Here is a 25,911-nt window from a genome sequence, read left to right as displayed (position 1 = left end):
TATGCGTGCACTTTGTTGTCCTGTTTGATTTATTATAATCCAGCCACTGGATCTCTCCACAGATTCTCCAGTGATGTTCACGGACTATTCATCTTTACAATTCTAATTAACAGTAGAATTTAAAAGTTCTAGAAGTGTTGGATTTCAAACAATAATTAGATATAAAAATAGGAAAGGTGTTGACTTTCCAAAATGCAGATTACATTAGATTTCTATCCTCTAAAAGTGTTCTTATATTAGTCATTTGGCCTTAATAAAAACCTAAATATACAAAGTATTTCTTTGTCTCTACAGAAGGACAGATTTTGTATCTATGATGAATACTGTAGTAACCATGAGAAGGCACAGAAACTGCTGCTTGAACTTAACAAAATAAGAACAGTACGGACTTTTCTTTTGGTAAGTAAACTTTGACTTGGTGTTCTACTTTAATATCTTTTCGTTGAATCAGTGAGTTGACAGCAGTGCCTTATTAGGTCATGTGAGCACTGATTTGAGACATCCTACCATGGTCACTGTAGATGGTTATAGTTCAGATGCATTTTAGGTGTGATGTTTTCAGAGGTATGGGCTGCCTACATCACACACTCAGTGCCACCTCCTGACCAGTTTACAGACTAGCACTGGACAATGTACCCTATACAGTAACTTCTCACTTAATGGCCTCATGGTTAACATTGTTTTGTTATGTCTCTGATCTATTAGAGAACATGCTCGTTTAAAGTTGCGCAAGGCTAGCAATTGCCGGGCAGTTCAGGTGTCCCTCCTCACACTGTTCTGTGCTGCTCCTTCCCTCTGCCTTGGAGCTGCTCCTGGGAACCTCCTGTTTGTTGTGCATGGGGTGGGGGAGTTAGAGGGGTGTTGATGTCCGGGTGTTCCTGCCCCTCCCCTGCTCCTGTACCCCAGCTCCAGAGAGCGGGGCAGGGGGACGGGACACACAACAGGGCTCAGAACAGAGGGAGCTTACTGGCAGCAGCTGCTGTCTGAACTTGCTGATCTACTTAAAAAGGCTTAGAGTGGGGTCAGCGTACTTAAAGAGGCAATGTGCCCCCTCTCTCTCTTTTTACACGCCGCCGCCCCCTCCCCCCCCCCCGGGCACTTTGGAAAGTGGAGGGAGTGGTGCACTCCAGTGGCATAGCGTGGGTTCATCATCATGTTCAGTTTCCACAGGGAATGTCTGCAGCCACTGCCATGCGTCTATTGTGTCTCCTCCCTCCATTCATGCTGCCTTGTAGAGTGTGAGGCTACATTAACAGTGTTTTAACCCTTGAGGGCTCAGCTGAGTGCTAGTTCATCATTTAGCAGCAAGGCATTCCCTGGGAAATAGTCCACCCTTTGACTCCTCCACGTCAACCACGCTTCACAATCATCATTGCTGTGTACAGTATTAAATTGTTTTAAACTTATTCTGTGCATATATTTGTGTGTGTATACACACACACACACACACACACACACACACACACACACACACACACACAAAAAGTCTTTTGTCTGGCGAAAAAAAATTTACATTAATTATTAGGGGAAATTGGATTCACTTAACATCGTTTCACTTAGTTGCATTTTTCAGGAACATAACTACAACGTTAAGTGAGGAGTTACTGTACTCCCTGTTATGGAGGCATTGCATAATAATGCCAGCCATGTATGGCTGAAGGACTGGAGCGAAAATGGGATAAATGGTGTGGGGAGAGGTATGGAAGGAAATCAGAGAACTGACCTGGAAGGAAATTTAAAGACTGACCTGTGGTTAGAGCCAGGTTTTGTAAAGAAAAATCCATACTCCAATACTCTGGGAGCTGCTGTGCCAAAGGAAAAAAATGTTTTGCCTACGGATTATATATTAGCAACAACATACTGAATTGGCTTAAACTGAGGTAAAGGAAACAGCTACACAATAAGTCTGTCATTTTTACAACACAATTAAGCAGATGTTTTAAAATGTTAAGTATGAGAGTCCTCATGAATCTGCCATAACATGATCAGTTTCCTTGGAAACATGGGGGGAAAAAAAACGAGGAGTTCTTGTGGCACCTTAGAGACTAACAAATTTATTTGGGCATTAGCTTTCGTGAGCTAAGACCCACTTCATCAGATGCATGCAGTGGGAAGATATATATTACACACATACACAGAGAAGATGAAAAAAGTTTGTGTGTGTATACACATACGTACATACACACACCCAACTTTTTTCCATGTTGTCTGTGTGTATATATCTTCCCACTGTATTTTTCCACTGCATGCATCTGATGAAGTGGGTCTTAGCTCACGAAAGCTAATGCCCAAATAAATTTGTTAGTCTCTAAGGTGCCACAAGAACTCCTCGTTTTTTTGGCGGATACAGACTAACATGCCTACCACTCTGAAACATGGAATTTCTCAGTGGTTGACATTATTAATTAAAAAGGGAATTTAGTATGAACTGTTTCCTGGATTTCCCCAACTCACACCATATGACACCCTAACAGGGTAATTTTTTTGGATGTAGATAATGCTATATCAGAACTGTAAATGTCTGGCAAAGGAACATGAGGTCTGAGGTCAGATTTGGGAAATATGACAAACATTTCAACTGAAAACAGTTTAAGTTAAAGAAACTGTGAACAAAACAGTAGAGTAGTGATAAAATAAGTATAACATCTGAACTGTTGTGATGTTAATTTTTTAACGTGGCACAATCTTTTCAAAGCTGTTGCCCCACACTACTTGATAGAGTACAGCCATAATGCTTTTGATTGGGTAAAGCAACATGCAGTTTGCTCTGTCATTTGAATCTATTGGCCCTGATTCTCTTGTTTCTACAGTCCCTTAACATGAACTTAATGGGCTAAGTGGGAATTTCCCTGTCAGAGGGAGAAATCACTGGGCAACTTAGAGTTCTATGCCACCTCCCTTGTCACTGAGCATGTCTTTACACTCCAGTGATTTTTGGCAGCTGGAACACCCTCTCACTGTGGACATCCAGCTGCCCCAATTTCAATCAAGGGCTGAAATGTCATTCCCCAACCTGCTCCCAAATTGAGGGGCTGCAAACATGGCATAAAGCCACTTTAGTTCTCCCCCACACCATGTGCACAACTGGATCCTGCACAGAGAGTAACTTGAATTGTGGACACTGTATATGGTGGTGAGGAGCAAAATATGCCTAAGAGTAAATCACGAAGAGCTTATTTTGTGAGACAGGATGAGGCTATTTTAGAGATAAGTCCAGGCTGAAATCTTGGATCTCTGATCCCCACAAACAGATCTGGATTTGGATCCAAATGAAACTGTTCCTAAAATGGTACTGAATCCAAATGCTATATCTGAACATGGTGCAATTTGAGAAGATTGCAGCAGCTTTGCAAAAAATGTAATAATAATCACTGTCCCTCAGTAGTCAAAGAACCCCCTCTACTCAATATGCCTTAGAACTTCCCAAGTGTCTGTCAAAAAAGATGTGCTTTATGCCATGCCCTGAAGGCCATGTGATTTGGGCTATATCAGACTAGGGAGACGAAATTATTCTTTTTTCTTTTTTTCTTTTGGTTCAGCTACTGGACTGAAATAATTTATTCACATAATTCTAGTCAAAACCAATACCTCTGCCTGGAAGCCATTTGGAAGCCAATAGACAGTTAAAGTAAATCATGATGCACCAGTGTAACATACTCAGAGAGATACTTCACCTGGCAAATGGGTTATCACATTCTGCACTTGATTCAGCTTCCAAATGGATTTCAGTTTTACCTTTGTGTAGAGTGCATTGCAGCAGGCCAGTCTAGCTACAGAGAAGGAATAGGGAACTGGGCTTTATTTAGTCTGCAGAAGAGACGAGTGAGGGGGGATTTGATAGCAGCCTTCAACTACCTGAAGGGGGGTTCCAAAGAGGATGGAGCTAGGCTGTTCTTAGTGGTGGCAGACAACAGAACAAGGAGCAATGGTCTCAAGTTGCAGTGGGGAGGTCTAGGTTGGATATTAGGAAAAATTGTCCCACTAGGAGGGTGGTGAAGCACCTGAATGGGTTACCTAGGGAGGTGGTAGAATCACCATACTCTAGAGGCTTTTAAGGTCAGGCTTGACAAATCCCTGGCTGGGATGATTTAGTTGGGGGTTGGTCCTGCTTTGAGCAGGGGGTTGGACTAGATGACCTCCTGAGGTCCCTTCCAACCCTAATATTCTATGAATACATCATGATAGCAGGTCAACGTCCAAAAGATGCAGTTGTAGCCTCCTGGACAGATGCAGATAGATGGAGAACAAAAGTCTTTGTTATTACTGTTGTTTGAGCATCTACAAATAATTGGAAGGCTAACCAGGCTCCCTACCTGGCCCCACAGAGTAGCTAAAGATGAGGATACACACTTTTTTTTTTTTTTTTTTAACTTAAAAAAATCAGAGTCTGATCATGTAGGCTGCACTCTGAATTTATTTTTGTTTCCTCTTTGAATTGTAGGGAGACCTTTCCAATATGCCTTCTGTGTTTGATGGGTAAAGAGAGACCCTACTTACCTGCTTTTTAAAAGTGTGAGCAATAGTAGGACAGTTATCAGTCTATAGTACACTACCTTTGATTGTATTGGTATGATGATCTCAATACATAGAGCTTGATTTCATATAGCTTTAAAGTATATCATATTACTATTTCATCTATTGTTCCTATTCCTACTACTGCATATATACACTCATTACTGTTAGTATTTGGTCCACTTTTTTTTTTATAATTCCAGCAATTTAAATATTTGCCCTAAAGCCACTTGCATATTTTGGTTCTCTGAATGTCTTTAATCCTATCTCTACCTCTCACTGAACTCTGTTTGTGAATGCTTCTGCCAAATGTTCCATATTTTTCTCTGCCTCCAATATTGTGCTCCTGGTTGTTACCGACCTTTTCTATAGCTCATGGCTGGAAAAATTTATTTAGTTTGCATAATATCAGCAATCCAATAATTATCTTTTAGTTTATATATCTATATATATCAGAAGAGTGTTTCTTTTCATAGGTTTCAGAGTGGTAACCGTGTTAGTCTGTATCAGCAAAAAAAATGGTTAAATGAGCTTTAGTACTACTTTGTTTCTTTAACACATCCTTTGAAAATAATACTCAACTGCAGTTGGGTAATTGTTTTTGTGTGTGTCAAAGTAAAATGTTAGATGTATGGTTTAGTGTCTTTAATTATTATAGTAAAGAGTAGACGAGTAGATTATGTGTCTGTTCACGATAGTTTTGCAAGTTTACCTTAATATTATCTTTGTATATGTTAATTTACGATTCTAGGCAAGTGTATGTTTGTGTCAATGCTTTTGGGAGAGCTTTTTTTTTTTTGATGGCAATTGCCTATATTTTAGAACAGTGATTTCTCACAGGAAACTATAGGAAATAGTTTAATGTAATGTGTTTCTCTCTTGAACTCTTCTAGAACTCATAGTTTGGGAAAATGTCATTTCCTCAGGATTTAGTAATCAAATTTGTTTGCACCCTAGAACTGTATGTTGCTTGGAGGACGTAAGAACACAGATGTTCCATTGGAAGGATATCTAGTAACACCAATACAGAGAATATGCAAGTATCCCCTCCTTTTGAAGGTACTTATGTTTGTTACCTAGGCCTTTATATTCTGCACATAAAACTTGTTGCTATGCATATTTAAGCATGACAGTAACAAGAACCTCTCCCCAAGATGAATGATCCCCCAGATAGATATTGGATTCACACTTGCACTCATTAAAGCCAATGGCAAGTCTTCCAGGGACTTCAGTGCAAAAAAGATTAACAGGCTTGGTTGGCTGAAAAGGACTGGCACCTCTCTAGTTTCAGCACCTTCTTTGTAGGGTGATAGCCACCTTCTTCATTGTTGAGAGGAAGCCATTAATTTAAACTTCAATGAATTTAATGAGTTTGATTTCAGTTTGATTTAAGTACATGCTTAAATGCTATGATAGCTAGGGATACAATTATTCATTTGCTAACGGTAAGCATGCAATTAAGTGGCTTCCTGAATCAATGCCATTATTAGTAAACTGTAAACTAAAACAAATGTCAAAAATGCTTTTAAATAGGTACTGTAAAAGGCAGACAAAGTACTTTCAGATAACAACAAAATGACACCTATCGGGTGGGTGGGTAGGTGGGTGTGGGTGTGTAATGAATGCATTACAAATTTGTGTTGGATATTGTATATTTTTTGTTAAAAAGGAGGAAAAAACTTGCATTTTTGAAGAGGAAGCTGCATTTGTTAATTGCATTTTGACTATTGAATAAGTATTTTTTATAATAAAATTTTATCTTCTAAAACACTGTCAGCTCTGAAAGAGGCACATCTCACTGCACTGACATAGAAGACTGAAGGGACACACCTTAACATTTAGTCCTTTTTTTTTTTTTTTTTTTTTTTTTTTTAATTTAAAGTGAGGTAAATAATATTATTACTATACTGAGCCCCGAGTCACCCAGCCTATTTCTTCGATTTTACAATCACATTGTCCTATTTTGAAATTGTTTTTATATTCTTTCCTGCTATGTGAGAAAAACACACAAAGAACAAAAACTAACAGATTCTACAAGAGATACATTGAGACTGATACACAAAGTATTGTTAAATACACCAAGTGAACAAACTGCGAAAAATTAGAAAAAAACAGTTGACCCCCTTTCAGTTCACAGTAATCATAGATACTAATTGTGACAATAATAAATAAGCACTTTAAGACATATGTATGATTTTTGTCATTAAAAGCTGACTGTCCTATAAAAGAGTGTAAAAAGAAGTTAATGGTCAACATCAAGACCAACCTTTCAAGGGGGAGGGGAAGAGACAGCTGAAATGAAAACTTTGTTTTTTGAAATATCACATATTCTTACTAGTTGCTAGTTTGTCTCTTAGAGCTTTATTGCCTTAGCAGGACACAATGTTGGAGGATGTGATAGGGTTCCACCTAATAAAAGAGGAGTTTGAGATCTACTGTTTAGTTTTAGCATCCCAGTCAATATGAGCCTCCTGGTAATGTACATTTGAGGATCAAAGACTGATGTAACTCTTTATACTATATGTACTCTTTATGTATAAACAGGAGTTATTGAAGCGGACGCCAAAGAAACACAGTGACTACACAATATTAGTGGAAGCTCTGCAAGCCATGAAAGCGGTCTGTTCCAATATAAATGAGGCTAAGAGACAAATGGAAAAATTAGAGGTTTTGGAAGAATGGCAGTCTCACATTGAAGGATGGGAGGTAGTGTCACCATATTTCTCATTGTGTAAGACTTGGATGCAGTGATGCAACTTTGCAAGTGGGCAATTATCAGCATATGCAGTACATTACTTTTATGACCCTGACTCACAGGGAACTTCTCATTTCACTAGTAAAATCACAATTCTTTCTTAGGATCTACTCTGAGTAATATCAATATTCTTGTCTAAGGATCATCAATGATGCAGACACTCTCAGTGCACTAACCATCTTTCAGAAAAGACCAATTATCTAGCTCTGGATTTAGGATATTAACCATTTTAATCAAATAATATATAAAAATCAGTCTGTGCCTTAGCTCTATGGATTACTAACTGTTGTTCTCAGGCTTTGCTCTTTTTGGCACTTGAAAGTCCTGCCTCGTCAACTGCGGGGGAAATGTATAGAACATAAACTTTAGAAAAGTTAACAGATTGCCAACAAATACATGTTCAGCAGTGTGAATACAACAGCTTTTATATTTACAGTTGAGTCTCTGAGCTGCTGAAAGGAAGGTGAAAAAACCCACCCTATTCTGGCCAGTCTGACAATGAGGGAAAAATTCCTTCCCAGTCCCATAAAGGTGACTAGCACAATGCCCACATCAGATCAAAAACATAGTCTTACTCTAATCCCAGTGTTAGGAGAATGGGAGCTGTTAATCTAGGCATGCAGTGGTGCCTTGTTGCAGGGAAAGGGCCTGTACGCCCTCCCCTCAGGCACGCAGGAGCTACTTGGTGTCTGCTGAGCACCTCCAGCCAGCCAAACTGATCAGCTGATGCTGCCTCTCCCCCAAAATCCAGGAGGAAGCAGGCTGTTATGAGCAGGGCAGGGGAGGAGAAGGGAGAATTGCATTAAGGGGCAAAACCATTTTCCTCCTGACAGTCTAGTCAAAGACTCCATGCCCTTGAGGCAGTGGGTGTACCTAATGTTAATTAAGTGTAGCAGAAGATTTGACTTTTTCTAAAAAAGAGCATAGTTATTTTTGTTTAGACAGAAGCAGCCACGTTTGTGCAGGAAGATTTGAATATATCATTTAAAGATTGTTCCTGTGGCAGCCTTCCAAATAAGTTTTTCTCTTGTTTTCAAAATCGGATAGGTAGGATCTATATTTCTACTTGTCTACCATACGCCTTGAGTCCTGGATTTTAGAAAGTAGTGATTTTCAAACTTCTCAATCCCAGGAACCACTTACCACATTCTGCAAATATTCACAGTACATAGAAAGAAGGAATTTCTGTAAGCACAAAGTATTATATGAATTGGCCATGTGTCTTCAACCTGATCTTACTGCATTCATTTTAGTCCCTTATCTCAAAAATAACAAATCATTAGCAGAAAGACTCCAGGGAAGGACAAAACTGATTAGAGATAGGGTATAGGGCTCATGCAAGGACATATTGTTTGTAATATTTTGAAAATGAGAAAGTAAAGTTGATAAGGTAAAGAATTACCCACTCCCCCAAAAAGAGAAATGCAGAAAATTCAAAAAGTCTGTACTGAATCCCTAAAGATGTATACAATAATATGCATACCACGGTTACAATTACACAAATATCCCAGATGATAGTGGGGACCAATTCATGTAAAACTGAATTTTTATACTTTCTTTACATGTTTAGGGTTATGCTTTGCACTACAAAACAGCTGTTTGTTTTCCCTAATCATTTAGGGGCTTTTCCATATTAAATTTAGGAATGCGTTCTGTATTGTGTGTGTTGTCTATTTTGTCTTGTTTACCAGGTATAACAATGTATGAGGCCATTGTTAGGTCTATCATATTGTTTTAAAAGGTAAATCTTTCATCTTTTCGGTGCTAGAGAATAAATTAGGGACAAATCCTGTTTACCTTAATAATGAAAGCACTCCACTTAATTTAATGGGATGGCTAAATTTTTATTAGTCATAGTAATTTTATTGCTCATTTTAACTGCCCTGTATGTTAGACACTGTCCAAATTGGATAAGACAATACCCCTGCTTCGAAGATTTTACAAATGTATGCCCTAATATTACAATTCATTGCATATGGATAGACTGCTGTACTTGTGTGGTGCTCCACTGAAATTAATGGGGCTCTCTGTAGGCACAGCAGCGAATTACATGACATGGAGCTAATTTTTGCCAATTACACAACATACAGATTTTGATGAGTCATGAGACAGTAAGGACAGGTAGTGGAAGAAGGACAGGGTGAATGTCTGTACAATGACTTGGTTAGTCAGTGAAGCTAGTGCCCAGCCTGATGGAGAAAAAATAAATAAGAAAAGATAAATGGATAGAATGAATAAATATCAAACTAATCAGTCATTTTGTGTGAGTAAGTCTAGCAGATTTGGTCCTATTCCTTCTAGCAGTCCTTTGGCTAAGAAAAAAATAATCTTGAGGAAGCTTTAGGAATCCCTTTAATTTCAAATCATCAGACAAAATTTAAAAAAGTTTCCAAACAAAGATTTTTTTTTAAATTTTTTTAAAGTAGATTTCCATGTGAAAGATTTTATTTTCGGTGACAGTTGCACACATAGTGACAGTTGGACACACAGTAATTAATTAAATACAAGGTTCATCTGAGTCCTGGTTGCTTTTTAGATAGTTGTTTTCCTTTAAAATTTATCATTAAAGAAAAGCCAGTGGACCAAGTCCTGTGCTGTTACACAGTTGCAGATTTAGAATAACTCCTGTTATGGTTCCCTCCCCACTTTGAACTCTAGGGCACACATGTGGGGACCTGCATGAAAGCCCCCTAAGCTTATTTCTACCAGCTTAGGTTACAAATTTCCCCAAGGCACAAATCTTTTGTCCTTGGACGGTACGCTGCCACCACCAAGTGATTTAGACAAAGAATCAGGGAAAGGAGCACTTGGAATTCCTATTCCCCCAAAATATGCCCCCAAGACCTACACCCCGTTCCTGGGAAGGCTTGAGAATAATATACCAACCAAAAAGGTAAACCAGATTCTTAAAAACCAGAACTTTATAATAAAGAAAAAAAATAAAGTAAAAGAAGCACCTCTATAAAATCAGGATGGAAGGTAACTTTACAGGGTAATCAGATTCAAAACACACAAGATTCCCCTCTAGGCAAAACTTTAAAGTTACAAAAAACAGGGATAAACCTCCCTCTTAGCACAGGGAAAATTCACAAGTTGAAAACAAAAGGTAATCTAACACGCCCTGCCTTATTTACTCTTTTTGCAATATTGAGACTCACTTTAGGATGGTTTATAGGAGAAGGAGTTTTCTGACCTGGTGCTTCTCTGCTTCCCAAGAGAACACAACAACAACGAGCACAAACAAAGCCTCCCCCACCCCAGATTTGAAAGTATCTTCTTTCCCCATTGGTCCTTTTGGTCAGGTGCCACCCAGGTTATTTGAGCTTCTTAGCCCCTTACAGGTAAGGAGGAATTCTAGGCTACCCTTAGCTGTATGGTTATGACAACTGCATTGTCTTTAATGGAGTTATGCTACATTTATGCCAATGTAACAGTCCAGATTTGATTATGATATGACTGCCACGTGATGCCCAATCTAGCAAAGTTGCTCATTTTCCTAGAGGCATCCTTTTCGTACATAGAGTATATCTACTCCTTGAAACAGTATAAATGTCAGAGCTATTGTAGGAGGTAACTATTTTAGATAATTCTACACAAACAAATCCTTGAATGCAATGTATGAGAGTGGGTTTAATTAAATAAACATCTGGTTTTCTATAGAGCCTAAGAAAGAGGCAAATGTATTGAAGGCCTCTTACCAGAGGAAATGTTTAACACATTGCTTGGCTTTTTCTGGGAGGAAAAAATATTTTTAGAACCCAAGGATGAAAGCATGACTTAAATTCCCATCCAAGTGTCATAAAACTAAGCTTATGTTTATGATAAAAAGAGATGTATGGAAAAACAGAACATCTGCTTCAAGAAAAAGATTCTTAATACAATTACCTTTTCACTTAATATTCTAGATTGTTAAATATATTGAACTTAATTCAGAACTTGTATAAGTGGGTTTCTAAACTGGTGGAATGGCTCAGGAATTAAAAACATCTGTCAGTAAAGGTTTTTACTGTGCAAAGGTTACAACAAGAGAGAGAAGAAAACACGTGCACACGCAAAATGGTTTTTCATGTAAGCAGAAAACTGAAAATCCCAGCTTGGTTTCAACCCAGCTTAGTACCAGTTGGATGGGAAATTCTGCCATCTCTTAGGCTTTCCCCTCTTCTCACCACCAAAATAGCTGTTTTTATCGAGATTTTTGTATTCTTGAGAGTCTGAAGCTACGTCTAGAATGCACACCACTGCCTGCAGTAGTTATATGCCTCAGTGAAAAGCAGGCCATGTCCACACTGCAGTGTGGAGATACATGTGTCAGTGAATGGGCTCTGGCAGCAGGGAAAGGCTCCAGCAGCGGGGAGCTGCCAAAACCTTTTCCAGTAGCTTCCCTGCTGCCAGAGTTTTTCCATGCTCCTTGAGTGTTTCGCAGCAGCAGGAAAACAGTGGAACACTACATTGCTAAAAGCAGCCATGTAGCTGGGAGAGGTACTGCTTGGGTGAGAAGGGTACATACCCTCAGGGTTCAGGCGTGTCTTTACTAGCCTAAGCAGTTTCTCACAGTGTATGTCTGTTTGCACCTGTGCCGGGGGGCACGTAGTGTTTGTACTCTACATGGCACTGAAAGGAGTGTGCAATGTAGATGTACTCTGATTGTGCTTGAAGTCCTCAGTCCTGCCATATTTTTTACCCCATGAAAAGACTAAATGAAGAGTTAATTCCCTTCTTGTTCAGCAACTGTGTCCGTCACAGGGTCTCTGCTGAGGTCCTGTCCATTGACTTGAATGGAATTGCATCCATTTACATCAGGTGTGAATTTGGCCCAGTATATTTTGGTTGAATAACTTTATTTCACAAATATTAAAAACAACAAACGCTGATTCTGAACTTGTAGTGCTGTATCACAAGTGCTTCATTTAATGCTAGTAAACATTAACTGAAGTACTGTGGTATTGATGCTGTATTAAGGTTGAGAACCTGCAGCCCCATTCTACAGACTAGGAATATAAATCCATGTTTTTCCATGGGAATTCCGTTAACAGTGACTTTTCTTATGTTTGATCTTACCCAAATAATTTGTCCTGAACCCAAATATTTATTAAAATCTTGTCCTGCTGCTTTTGAATGATCTAAATGGGGCAAAAAAATTGTTCTAAATTCACCTGAGAAATTTTCCACACACTTTTTGTGCTTGGTCCAATCAAAAATATTGTGATTCTAAAACTTCAGAAAAAGAAAAGGAGAACTTGTGGCACCTTAGAGACTAACAAATTTATTTGAGCATAAGCTTTCGTGAGCGACAGCTCACTTCATCGGATGCATTCAGTGGAAAATACAGTGGGAGATTTATATACATAGAGAACATGAAACAGTGGGTGTTACCATACACACTGTAACAAGAGAGTGATCACTTAAGGTGAACGATTACCGGTGGGGGGTGGGACTTTGGCAGTGATAATCAAGGTGGGCCATTTCTAGCAGTTCACAAGAACATCCTGAGGAACAGTGGGAGGTGGAGGGGGGGAATAAACATGGGGAAATAGTTTTACTGTGTGTAATGACCCATCCACTCCCAGTCTCTATTCAAGCCTAAGTTAATTGTATCCAGTTTGCAAATTAATTCCAATTCATCAGTCTCTCGTTTGAGTCTGTTTTTGAAGTTTTTTTTGTTGAAGAATTGCCACTTCTAGGTCTGTAGTCGAGTGACCAAAGGAATTGAAGTGTTCTCCAACTGGTTTTTGAAGGTTATAATTCTTCATGTCTGATTTGTGTCCATTTATTCTTTTATGTAGAGACTGTCCAGTTTGACCAATGTACATGGCAGAGGGGCATTGTTGGCACATGATGGCATATATCATATTGATAGATGTGCAGGTGAACGAGCCTATGATAGTGTGGCTGATGTGATTAGGCCTTTCCAAGAAGCCAGGTGATAATGCAGCCCCACAGCTTGCTCTGGCACACCTATTCATCTGTGGCAAAGTACACAAGGCACAAATAACAGGTTCCAGCCTATGGGTTCAAACTGTTCTATTCACACCCTACAACTGGGTTCACAGGTAGTGGCTGAAGTGAATGAAAGACACAGTTGAGGTAGAGCTAAGGCTACCTCAGACGAAAAGGATGTGTAAAAACTAGATCGTATTGGCAGAAATGTTTATTATCTGTGGAGTTGCATCTTTGCCTTGCCAACTACCAGGATCCCTTGGCCTGGTATGACTGTCCAGACAACTGGACCAGAATAGATGCAAACACAGGCCACAAAGAAGGAAGCCTTTGCCATCCGCCTCCTCGGTCATTTCAGTTCAGGCAGCCACAGGCCAGGATGGCATACCTACCAGCTCAGGTCTCACTGAGCCTTTCCTTCCTTTTGGAAACAGGTTATCTAGTTCCTAAGTGTGTGGAAGAACATCACATCAGACCAATGGGGACTAAGCATGGTGGAATCAGGATATACCCTGCCTTTTCTATCTCCCTTCCTGCCTCTCTTCCCAGTCGCTTTTCAGGGACCCATCTCATGAGTCTATATTGGGAGCTATAGAGGAGGTGCCTCATCCTCACTGGGGAAAAGGGTTTTACTCTCAGTACTTCCTAATACTGAAAGCCAGAGAGGGTGAGGCCCATTTTAGATCTTCAGAACCTAAACAAATACATCAAAAAGTTAAAGTTCCTTATGGTTTCCTTTGCTGTAATTATCCCTTCTCTAGCTGAAGGTGATTGGTATGCTGCCCTTGATTTACAGGATGCCTATTTCCATGTGGCAATCTTCCCTGGCCACAGAAGATTCATGGTGGGAGGAGATCATTTCCAGTCCACTGTAATAGATTGAAGAATATCATCTGCAGTAAGGGTTTTCATCAACTACATGGCGGTGGTGGCAGCCTACCTCTGCTGTTGAGATGTCCACTTATATCAGTACCTGGATGAGTGGTTGGTGCAGGTCCACTCCACATACCATATTCTAGAAGGACAAGGTGTAGTTTAGGCTGCATCTTAATTTCTTTCCAAACTAGTGTCTGATTTTCACCTTAATCGGTCAATACAGTCACTTGTCTTTTTTTTTCCAAAGTCACATACTCACAAAATGAACAAACGTTGCACGCTTCAGAGGTGCACTGAGCCCTAGCCTTTTACCTGGGTAGAACAAAGCTATTTTGGGGTTTCTCTTCAGCTCTTTATAGTCTATAAAGAATGAATGAGAGGTCACCCTATTACAGCACAACAGCTTTCTAAATGGATTACCAGGTTCATTATTATGTGCTATGCTGTTAAAAGTCATTTGGCTTCTGTTGCATTTGTGGGAAATGTGTCTATCACGTACATCTGCAGAGCAGTGGCATTGTCCTCTATATATGTTTGCTAGACACTATGCAATTTCTACAGCATCAAGGGAAGACACGAATGTGGGAAAAGCAATACTGTAGTCACTCTTCAGATGAGACTCCTAGCCCCACCTCCATTTTAAACAGCTTGGGTGGATATATACAGTCACTTGAAGAAGAAAAAATGGTTACTCACTCAACCTTGTAACTGTTGTTCTTTGAGATGTGTTGCATAGGTCCATTACATTACATTACCCACCCTTCTTCCCCAACACATGGGAGTTTATCATTGAAATTCCACTACGAAGGAACTGAAGGATTGACAGGGCAGTGCTGCCCTTGCCTTACAGCAGAGGTTCACAAATTGGTTTTCCCTGAGGCCCATCTGTGCAGCTGCAATAGGCACTGTAGCCCACTATTAACACTTCTGGAGGAAAATTATTAATTTTATTTATTATATACACATAAAATGTATGTACCAGCAGGAGGCCAGTACTCACTGGGAGCATCTTTCCACTCCCCTCCTGATCCCGGCCCTTCAGTGCTGTGGCCTGAGGGCAGTGGTACCCCTCCTCTCGAAAAGGAGTGCACCCCATTGATGCCCCACAGTGCCAGGGGCAAAAGCCCTGAACTCACCCCCGAAATTGAATCAAAGCTCCATGTGGCTCCCTTACCATACACAAGGTCCCCCTGGTCACTGCCCCCAAGGGGCACTGGTGGTCATGTGGGGGGGGCGGGGGGGCTGAGGTTCCTTGGTGTTGCCTGCCATGGGTAGCAGTTCTGGCACATTCTGCTTGGCTCTGGGATCTGCCTCAGTGCCAGCTCAGCCCATAGGGCCAAGTTCACCTGCAGCAGAAGGGAGAGCGCCTTCTCCAGCTGGGGGGAGATGTGGGGGCAGAGAAAGGAGACAGAACCTGTTACCCAGTCAGATCAGAGGTTCAGCACCAGAGAAGCCCAACCTGGCCCTGGGGCAGAGGGGTGAGGGGGATGACACCAAGACCAGTTTTGTCCAAACTGATGGAGGATACTGATGACAGATGGCTCATGGGGAGGTGGAGGGTGCCGGCTGGGCTGTGGCATATGAAGAGTTAAGGATGTTTCAGAAGGGGTGGCGTATCCGTGTTTTAGGTCAGGGAAACCAACAGGTAGCAAAATGCCTGAGCAAGCCCAGCTGCTGGGAACAGGCTGAGGATGCTCCCGCTGGTAGCTTCATGCTCCACGATGGGGAGGGATGGCTGGCTGGTGAGGGTACCACGTGTGGCCTGCAATGGAGAGGTGTTGCGGGGGGTGGGGTTGGATCCTAGTATGGACAGCAGAGATGGGAGTGGGGAAGCGGACAGTGCATGCGGGAAGGGGGTGTCTCCTGCCCCCCCACTGCAAAACAGCACACCCACACCCTGCCACTGGCAACTGAGATGGAAGGGATAGCTTAGTGCAAGGGGCGGGCGGGAGTCCCTGATACTCCCTACTGAAAAATAGCAACCCCCTGCCCCGGCCCCCCAGCCACATGCAAGCCAGATACTGAGTTCTGGTCTACACTGGGGAGGGTGGGGGGATTGATCTAAGTTATGCAACTTCAGCTACGTGAATAATGTAGCTGAAGTCGATGTACTTAGATCGACTTACCATGGTATCTCCACTCCGGTGAGTTGACTGCTGTCGATGGGAGAGAGCTCAGGGGTCGATTTATCGCGTCTAGACTAGACACGATAAATCGATCCCCGCTGGATTGATCGCTGCCCGCCGATCCGGCGGGTAATGAAGACATACCCTGAGAAAGGGAAGAGTACCTCCCAGTTATCCATCTGCTGCTTCCCCAACCCCAGCTCCTCCGCCCCTCTGAAAAATCCATCTTGTCCAGACCCTCCCCCCAAACTCCCGTGTAAACATGCTCTCGGTGCAGCCTTTGTGAGGCAGGGCAAGTGGATGGGGCAGTGTGCCATGGAGCTGCATTGAAGTGCTAGAGCCGGGAGGGGAGTGGAAAGATGCAGTTTGCGGGGGCAGTGCCCCTACATGCCCCCACTCCCAATCCCTGACCCTGCCAACGGACAACCCGGGACTGTGTTGCATCCCACCTTTGGGCCGTGACCCACAGTTTGGGAACCCCTGCCTTGGAAGCCGGGGCAGATGCATAGCTCTCTCACAGATACTACCTGGGAAAACTCTCCAGCACTGGTGCACGAGATATGCACATACCTACTCCATAGACATATGCAACACATCTTGAAAAACAAGAGTTATAGGAAGGTGAGTGATCTTTTTTTCTGGCCCTTACAGTGCTAAATAAATAAAAAGAACACTGAAAGGTTCTCTGTGCTGAGTGGGTTGTGATAGTGTTCTGTGGAAGAGCTGGATTTGATTTCTTTGTCACTCTCCAGGGCTTCAATGAATACAGTAACACTTAACAAAAATCACTGACATACAGTTATACCATCACAAGTCAGATCTTGTCAAATGTTATAAGATAAGCAAGGTTATCATTATTTAATATTCAGATGGGAGATCTCCAAGGGAAAAGGAGTCCATGAAACACTTGTTTATTTAATGCAACATGCTGCAGCCATTTTTGCATCTCATGGGACCTCAGCCGGCAGTTTCTTAAGAATGGAAAAGAAAAATAACACCTAGAGTAGTGATATGATGAAAACTACAGTTAATGCAGTGTTAAAATTGAGACTTTAATCATGTGTCAGGCACTCAGAGTCAAAGTAACCTATCCATTTTACCTGTGCATAAAGTAGGGCATTGGTTTTCACACTGTGGGCACACTTCGCTGTGGGGGACATGATGAGGTTATCAGGGGCGGGGGGGGGGGGGGGTGCAGGATGGGCTGCCGGCTGTGGCTGGGTGTCAGGTCCAAGGCAGGGAATCAGTGAGGAGCGCACGCAGGGAGTCCCAAGCAGTCAGTGAGGGAGGGAGAGTGAGGAGCCCCAATATGGTCTGTACCACATTGTCATGGGTGCCTCTGGGGATGGAGCCAGCGGTCCTGCTGCCATCCCAGGTGTGAGCCACCTGCTTAACTCAGTGAGTCTTTCCTGGACTGGCAGGAGTTGGGGGAAGGGGCAGCAAAAAAAAGTTTGGTCAATAGGGTCTTTTGGTACATGAACGTGGAACAATAAGCTGCATTACTACAGCTGTTTGGAAAATGGTTATCTTCCCCCCAATAACAATGAAAACAAAATTTTTCATCAAAATTTTCCACAGAAAATTTCATTTTTTTGTAGAAAAAGCAAAAAAAATTGCCGAAAAGTTGGTGGTTTTCTGTCTAGTGGCTACAGATGGCACAGCCAGACACGTAGATTTGGCAAATTCATTCTGAAAGACAGTGTGTGTAAATGGTTGAAACTTGCCATAGTAGGTTCTTGAGTCTGTTCCCAGCTCTGCCGGTGTGACATTGTGCAACCGCTTTTACTTTAACAGTACAGTGAATGAATGATACATGTCTGCCTCCTAAGACTGGAGTTTGACGGCTTGTCTCCTCAGTGCATTAGTCCGCATAAAAGGGGTGTGAATTCTAGAGCTCACTAGTGTGTTGCACACTAATGGGCCCATTTGGTCCGTGCTGATGCACACTAACAGTTCCCTAGTGTGCATTAATGTAGTCCCATTTCAAACAGTACACTTTTAGTGTACACAGGGAAGTTAGTGTGCAACATGTTAGTGTGCACTGGAAATGTATAATCCTGTAGTAAAGATTGTGAAGTACAAAGAATGAACAACACTCAGAGGAAGAGCTGTGATTAGAACCCCTGATTTCCTCCTGGATCTCAACTCAGAGCATCTTCTCTTGGGCCAAAGTAATGGGGTTATAGGGAAACGGTATCCATGACTGCTGCGTCTTTTGCATCCCCCACATCCTCAACTATAGCTCTGTTCCTATCATGAAAGTAGCTCGTAGCACCCTAGGTGCACGCTCAGTGTAACTGGCACGTAGAGAGATCTGTGGAGTTATAGCATGCTCACTGTAGACAGCATATTCAGAAATTTTAGCAGCAAAGTCTTTAACAAGATCCTTTACATGAGTATATGGTGATTTTCCGGTGTTTATATCTCACCAAAACTGCCTGGATTGTCAGGGGGCAGCAAAAGATAGGCAATCTCCCAGCCAAATGTCAAGTTCCTTCTCTAAAGCACTGAGATGCTAGAACTCTTCAAACAAACCACTGGAGAACTTTTTAATCATTGGAAAAACTACTTATTTTTCACTAGCCTTAGTTTTCGAACAGCTGATCTATTTTCACTGACACTTGAAAAAAATCATCCTTAGAAAGAGAGAAGCATGGAAAATTTCATCAAATGGTTAAAGTTTGGCAAAATTAAAAACAACTGAGAACAGGGACTATAATGGAATGTGTTAAAACCTTTACTGTAGGTTTCATTGTCAGCTTTGTCTATAATTTGTATTTTGATCGTTTTTATTTTTTGAAAGTTTGGTATGAAAGTACATACATTTAACTATTTAAAATACATCAGAACTACTTCACTGACAAATTAGGTTCAGTGCAACAGAATTTCTGTTGTATGCAGTCTTCTGAAACATGACCCCTCTAATTTCATTTTTTCATAAGAATTTGACCATACTTAAGCTATTTGAAGGTCATTGTTATGGTTTTTATAGCCAACCTAGCTCTAACCATTTGGCTAAATTGTCACAGAGATTAATATAATTTGAGAGATTTAATAATCCACCAAAAAAAAGCGAGAAAAAAACCCAGAACCTGATGGTAACAGATTAATGCAAAGTCTTCATTAAATAAACATTTCAAATCAGTGTTTAAACTTAAAAGCAAACTACTGTGTGGTTTTCTTTCTAGTAATTTTAAAAAAAAGGAACTGCTGTAATTGAAAATTAATTTGTATGGAAATCTGTATTCTGCTTGGTTTTGCAAACGTCATCAATTTGCATGGACTAATCTGCTTCTCGCCATTTGGTTTAGGGGTCCAACATCACAGATACATGCACGGAAATGCTAATGTATGGAGTTTTGCTGAAAATTTCTGCAGGAAATATCCAGGAGCGTGTATTTTTTCTTTTTGACAATCTTTTGGTCTACTGTAAACGAAAACACAGGTAATTTATTAGCTTTTACTGTAGAAATTATTTACATTTTTCCCATATGAACAAGTACATCATAGTGAGAGACTTAAAAGAAATTGATATTGCCTAAATAACTAGTACAGAGATGGGGAAACTGTTTTAATTGTGGTATAAGGCACCAACATTGCAAAGGGAACCATGCAAGAAGACCCCTGTGCCTGCACAGATGCCATTTATAGAATTGAGGCTTAAGGGTAATATTTTCAAAAGTGCCTATGGGACTTATGATCCTCACGACCACTTTCAAAAGTGACGTACATTTAAGAGCCTAAATCTTATTGAAAGTCAGAACTTAGACTCTTAACTATAACCATCCAAGAATATCCAAAGTCAGTGGGATTCTGGATATAAATGAAAGAATGATCCTAAAGAATAATTTGTAAATAATATATATTTAAGGTGTGTGAGAAGTCTTAGAAAATGTGTGAGAGACTTCAACTGTCTGTTGTTTTGATTGGGAGTACAATTCCTGTTTGAAAACTGTCAGATATATACTTTTTACACAGAGCCGTGAATAGATTTGACTCCTTATTCCTAAAAAAAATCTATCCAGTTATTTTCTGAATGTTTGTACAAAATAAGTTATATACTTTATTCATGTTATCATATGTACAGTATGCTCTATGATTTATTTATCTCAGAGCATCAGGATAAGATTATATCCCGATGCTATGAAAATCTCTTCACCTGCATTAGTTACAGATTTGGGGAAAGATGTTCTCTAGGATCTATAGTGGCTTCTACTGGAATAGACCCTTGTGGAGGGCATTGGGTGTGGAAGGTCTGCCAAGGCAGGATGCTGCAGTGTTGGAGAGCAGCCACAGACTCCTTTGCATTAGAAAGAAATAGGGAGCCACTTCAGATCAAAAAGTTTGTGGCACCAATTTTGAAGGGACTTTGTCAGAGTGGCCAGGAAATGCACTGATTCAGCCTTCTCCTGTAATGGTTCCCATAAAAAGAGCTGCTAGGGAGCTCCCAGCAGGAGTTAAAACAGCTCTCCCCAGGTGAAAAAGGGTGGTAGTGCAAATATTGCCTGCTAATTTGGGGCTTTTACAAGTGTAAGGAGGTGCACAGGCGCCGGCTTCCTCTTATCCCCGGGAATGCTCAACCCCCATTCCACCCCAGGCCCTGCCCCCACTCCACCCATTCCCCCAAGACCTCACCCCTCCCCCACCTCTTCCCATCCCCGCTCCACTCCATCCTCCGCCCCCCTTCCCCCAACCCCAGCGCCTTCTGCACGCCGCTGAACAGTTGATCACTGGTAGGCAGGAGGCGCTGGGAGGGAGGGAGGGAGGGAGGGAGAGAAGCTGATCAGTGTAGCTGCCAGCGGGCGGGAGGCACTGGGGGGGAGGGGGAGGGGGAGGGGGAGGAGGAGAAGGAGGTGATCTGCAGGGCTGCTGGTGGATGCTGAACTCCCACTATTTTTTCCAGCCCCAGAGCACCCATGGAGTCGGCACGTATGAGGAGGTATAATTTACACCTTGCTGCACTAGCTCTAGTGAATCTGCCTCTTTGTTTTTATGATTCAATATTTGAGGGCTGTGTTGTAGAAATTCCACAGAATTTACTGTAAGAAGGTATATTTATTTTTGATTTTCAGTTAAAACATAGTTCAGGTTAAAAATGTTTATCATTCTGCCCTCCAATAAAGTTTCAAGATAGTTTATATAGGATATAAACATGCTATAAAAATATCTCTTATCAATGGCCTTTTAAAGAGAATGAAGCAAAGTAGAAACGAAGCAAGTGGGGTTTGAGAGCAGAACTCTGATGAGGAAAACAGGAAATCTGGGTAAAGGACAGGGATTGTTAATAAGATGAAGATTTATAAATGTTGAAATGGAAATTAGATACACAAACTTATAAATATTTTGTTACACTATAACAACTAATAATAATATCGAGCTCTTGTCCTTAGATCTCAAAGAACTTTACAAAGGAGGTCAGTATGATTTCCCCTATTTTACAATTGCGGAAACTGAGTCACAGAGAGGGGAAATGACTTGCCTAAGGTCACCCAGCTTGCCAGTGGCAGATCCAGGAACAGAACCAAGGTCTCCTAAATTCCAGTCCAGGGCTATAGCCACTAGGCAACACTGCCTTGCCTGTAGTCCCTCATGTGATCAGACATAGAGAAAATTGTAATTCAATGAGAACAAATTAAATCCTAGTTAGTGTGATATGAGGCTTGAGATTTTAGTTTCACAGAAGTCAGGGGATTCATAGTTAAGGTTCCTTTAAGAACTTTTACTCAGCCACATAAATGTGTTTCCGGTCTGTTGTGCGAGGGGAACAGGCATCTGGTGAATGGCTAAGATGAGTTATTGTTGGAGGAAAAGGTGCCCATCTTGGATAAAATACTGACATTTCATGTAGAAGCTGAAAGCATTTGATCTATGACACTAGAGTCTTAAGGTTCTTTCTTCTCCTTTCTTCCCCCTTATTTCCTTTCCCATCCCCAAAGATAGATGCCTGTTTAGAATGTTTGTAACTAGCCAATATATGTATTTCATCACTATGGCTTTGATTCTGGAAAGCGTCTCTGTTCAGGATGCTACTTGAGCACATGCTTATATGTTCTTCACTCTCATTGAAGTCAACGGAACTGTGCTTAATGTTAAGCATGTGCTTAAGTGCTTCTCTGAATGGGGGGCTAACATTGCTAAATCAAATATCAACTATACAAATAAAGGTGACCAAAATTAAAGAATGAAGGGTGAAATCCGGGCCTCATTAAAGTCAATGCTTTTTTTTTAATTGCTATAATTTCTATAAAAACAATATGTATACCAACTGGAACTCATAGCTCATACTGCCTCATCTCTGCTGTGTTCCCTGGCCTTTTGTATTTGTGTCATTCCCTTTTAATACTGAAGCAAGAAAAAATTTGCACGGTCAATATGCCTATTTTATGTTTGATAAAAATGTACTAACCAAACTGTTGTTCAGATAAGGATTATTCAGTAAGCATATGGGAAAGAAAACTGCCCTGTAAGCATAATGCATCATTCAAGTTAATTCAGGTGGATATACTTGGAGTATCCTACCTCAATCAGTGCTTAAGAAGTTAAAGAAAATAACTTACTGTGCATATTCAGCACATGGTTATCACAATCATAAGCTATGCTGTGCTTTAAGGCATTTGCTTTTGAAATAAAATGGAACATACTCTTCACCCAGAGCTCCCTACATGGCATATTGGAAGTTTAAAAAGAAATTGGTCTTAGAGATATTTGAGAGCCAAGAGCCTCAGAACATTTCCTAACAGTTCCAAAAATCTTCTTGTTCTGATAACTCGACAGTGGATGCATCATGCATCAATGTTTATCAAACATTCCAGAATGATTCTCTCCTGGAAGTATGAGAGGCTTCAGCCCAAAAGGTAGTTAATCAGCAAACTAGAAGTGGCTGATAAAAGAGGTTTAGAATGAAAATGCTGTGTGTGTATGGAGGGGGAAAGGGGTGTCATCCTAACTGAACTTTCTCCACTTTCCTCACTGTACTGTTGTGAACTAAACTATATTATGAGTTAACTATAATTTTATAACAGCTCTATAAGAGATGTAAGTTCTTTGTGACAGGGTCCATTCTGATTTCTACAGCACCCGTACAATTGGACCTTGATTCTTATAGCAGCCATTAGATGCTACTGAAATACATAAAAATAATAGTAGTTATGGTACAGAAACAATGTATAGTATGGTGTTTGGACAATGTTTTTCTTTTTTTTTCTTTTTTCTTTTCTTTCTTTGCTTTTTCTCTTACAAGACGATTGAAGAACAGCAAAGCCTCTACTGATGGCCATCGGTATCTTTTTCGAGGCAGAATAAACACAGAGGTAATGGAAGTGGAGAACGTAGATGATGGCACAGGTGAGTACATTTGCAGCGATCAGTTATAACATAAAGAACCTCGTCTTGTATGTGCTGAGCGTCTCCTGTGGATTGTTAAGCAGTCTCAAGTGCCATTGATTCCTGAGGGAGTGGAGAGTGCTCAGCACCTTGCAGTATTAGATTTAAAGGAAATAATAAAGATCTGACTTTATAGGAGCAGATAGTCCCACTAAAACTGTGCTTCTGTGACACATCACTGATTTCAAACATTATGAGCTGGGCAGTTACTGTTCTAGGGCTGCTCTTATAGATTCATGGAGGGACCATTCATGAAGGGACCATTATGATCATCTAGTCTGACCTCCTGCACAACGCAGGCCACACAATTTCACCCACCCGCTCCTGCGAAAAACCTCTCACCTATGTCAGAGCTATTGAAGTCCTCAAATCGTGGTTTAAAGACTTCAAGGGGCAGAGACTCCTCCAGCAAGTGACCCGTGCCCCATGCTACAGAGGAAGGTGAAAAACCTCCAGGGTCTCTTCCAATCTGCCCTGGAGGAAAATTCCTTCCCAACCCCAAATATGGCGATCAGCTAAACCCTGAGCATATGGGCAAGATTCACCAGCCAGATACTACAGAAAATTCTTTCCTGGGTAACTCAGATCCCACCCCATCTAACATCCCATCACAGGCCATTAGGCCTATTTACCATGAATATTTAATTACCAAAACCACGTTATCCCATCATACCATCTCCTCCATAAACTTATCGAGTTTAATCTTAAAGCCAGATAGATCTTTTGCCCCCACTGCTTCCCTTGGAAGGCTATTCCAAAACTTTACTCCTCTGATGGTTAGAAACCTTCATCTAATTTCAAGTCTAAACTTCCTGGTGGCCAGTTTATATCCATTTGTTCTTGTGTCCACATTGGTACTGAGCTTAAATAATTCCTCTCCCTCTCCAGTATTTATCCCTCTGATATATTTATAGAGAGCATTCATGTAGCATTCATATATGTTATTCATGTAGCTGGAGTAGTGTTACTTAGGTCGACTTACCCTGGTAGTGAAGACAAGCCCCTAGTTACAGTTGACTGATTTAAACTGGTGGCAGAGTCATGATGAAATGCTAAAGTGATGTTTATTGTCTTGACTGAAATGGTGCTTTAAATTTCACTTTATAACATGCAGCACGCTTACATGAGAGATACCTGTTCCTATAATGTGGTAGTAAAAACAGTTTTGAAAATTGTGTCTTTTAGAACATTATCTTATTTGCTTTTATATGCTATACTTGCAACACAATAAGTTTAAAAAGAGGAAAAGGGAAAAAGATATTTTATTCCTTTACAATTTTAATGCATAGAGCTGATCATAATTTTCTTGTTTTTTGTTTAAAGACACACACCTACACACACCCTGGAAAGTGAAAACTAAAAACATTTTGTAAAAATGTTTGGGTTTCAGTTAAAATTTTCCAGGTTTTTGGAAGCCAAACATTTTTACCAACACATGACATGTTTTTGGCTTTCAGTTTAAAAAAAATGAAATACTAAGGAGGTTTATTTTTTCAGTTCGGGATTTCTGCCTCACACGCTGCAGCACATAGAAGGGGGAGAGGGTAAATTGGGAAGGGAAAGAAGCAGCCCCTTCTTCCCCATGGGAGGAAGGCTTACTAGTGAGAGGGGTAGAAGGAAGGAAAGGGAACTCATGGATAGAGTGGATTGAGAATTATCCAACTAAATGTTTTTTCATTAGAAAATGTTTATTTGTTGAAATTGAAACTGTTCATGAAAAAGATTTGAACAAATCTCCTTATTCAAAAAATTTTTGGGAAAAAGGTTTGGAAATGATTGAAATCTGTTTTCAACATTTTTTAAATGAAAGGTTTCATTTTCTGATTTGAAATGACTTTTTCTTTAGAAATTTTTGGTAAATTATACTAAAAAATGTTAAAATGTATAAAAGGTAAAAAAATGAAATATTTAAAAATTATGAAAACATTTTGACCCAATTCATTTTTTTCTGGACAATAACTTTGCACAAAATTTTGGTATTTTGAATTTTTGTCCAATGCGGGGATGGGAAACTTAAAATCTCAAAAAGTCTTGTGGGACAGGAAAGCCATTTCTTGCCCAGCTCTGCTTGTGGAGAACTGTCCTAGCTGCTCCCAGTTAACGTCTCATCATTGCCAGCATGTCTCCACTGCTCTCTGCCCCATCAGAGATGAACCTCTGCTAGCCAGGTGAGCATATATCTAAATTTACTGCAAAAAACAATTGGCATTTTCTGACCAGCTCTACTAATACAGAATTTCACTTAGGAAGTTGATTTTCTTTAAGAAAAACTAATAGAGATTGGTGGTGGAGGGGATGCGGATGATGACCACTCTAAGGGGC

General features: G+C 40.7%; 1 protein-coding gene across 1 annotated transcript in view; it reads left to right on the top strand.

Moving 5' to 3' along the window:
• PREX2 (phosphatidylinositol-3,4,5-trisphosphate dependent Rac exchange factor 2) overlaps window positions 1-25,911 on the top strand; it is a 289,194-nt gene that overhangs the window by 82,090 nt on the left and 181,193 nt on the right. Inside the window, exons 4-8 of the mRNA XM_037892468.2 lie at window positions 295-399; window positions 5,470-5,571; window positions 7,057-7,218; window positions 19,518-19,651; window positions 23,447-23,550. Of these exons, the coding sequence (XP_037748396.1) occupies window positions 295-399; window positions 5,470-5,571; window positions 7,057-7,218; window positions 19,518-19,651; window positions 23,447-23,550 (607 nt within the window). The remainder of the gene's footprint in view (window positions 1-294; window positions 400-5,469; window positions 5,572-7,056; window positions 7,219-19,517; window positions 19,652-23,446; window positions 23,551-25,911) is intronic.

The sequence above is a fragment of the Chelonia mydas genome, chromosome 2 (assembly GCF_015237465.2).
Source record: "Chelonia mydas isolate rCheMyd1 chromosome 2, rCheMyd1.pri.v2, whole genome shotgun sequence".
Taxonomy (NCBI): domain Eukaryota; kingdom Metazoa; phylum Chordata; order Testudines; family Cheloniidae; genus Chelonia; species Chelonia mydas.
The sequence above is the reverse complement of the archived record's forward strand: the minus strand, read 5'-3'. Positions and strand labels throughout refer to the sequence as shown.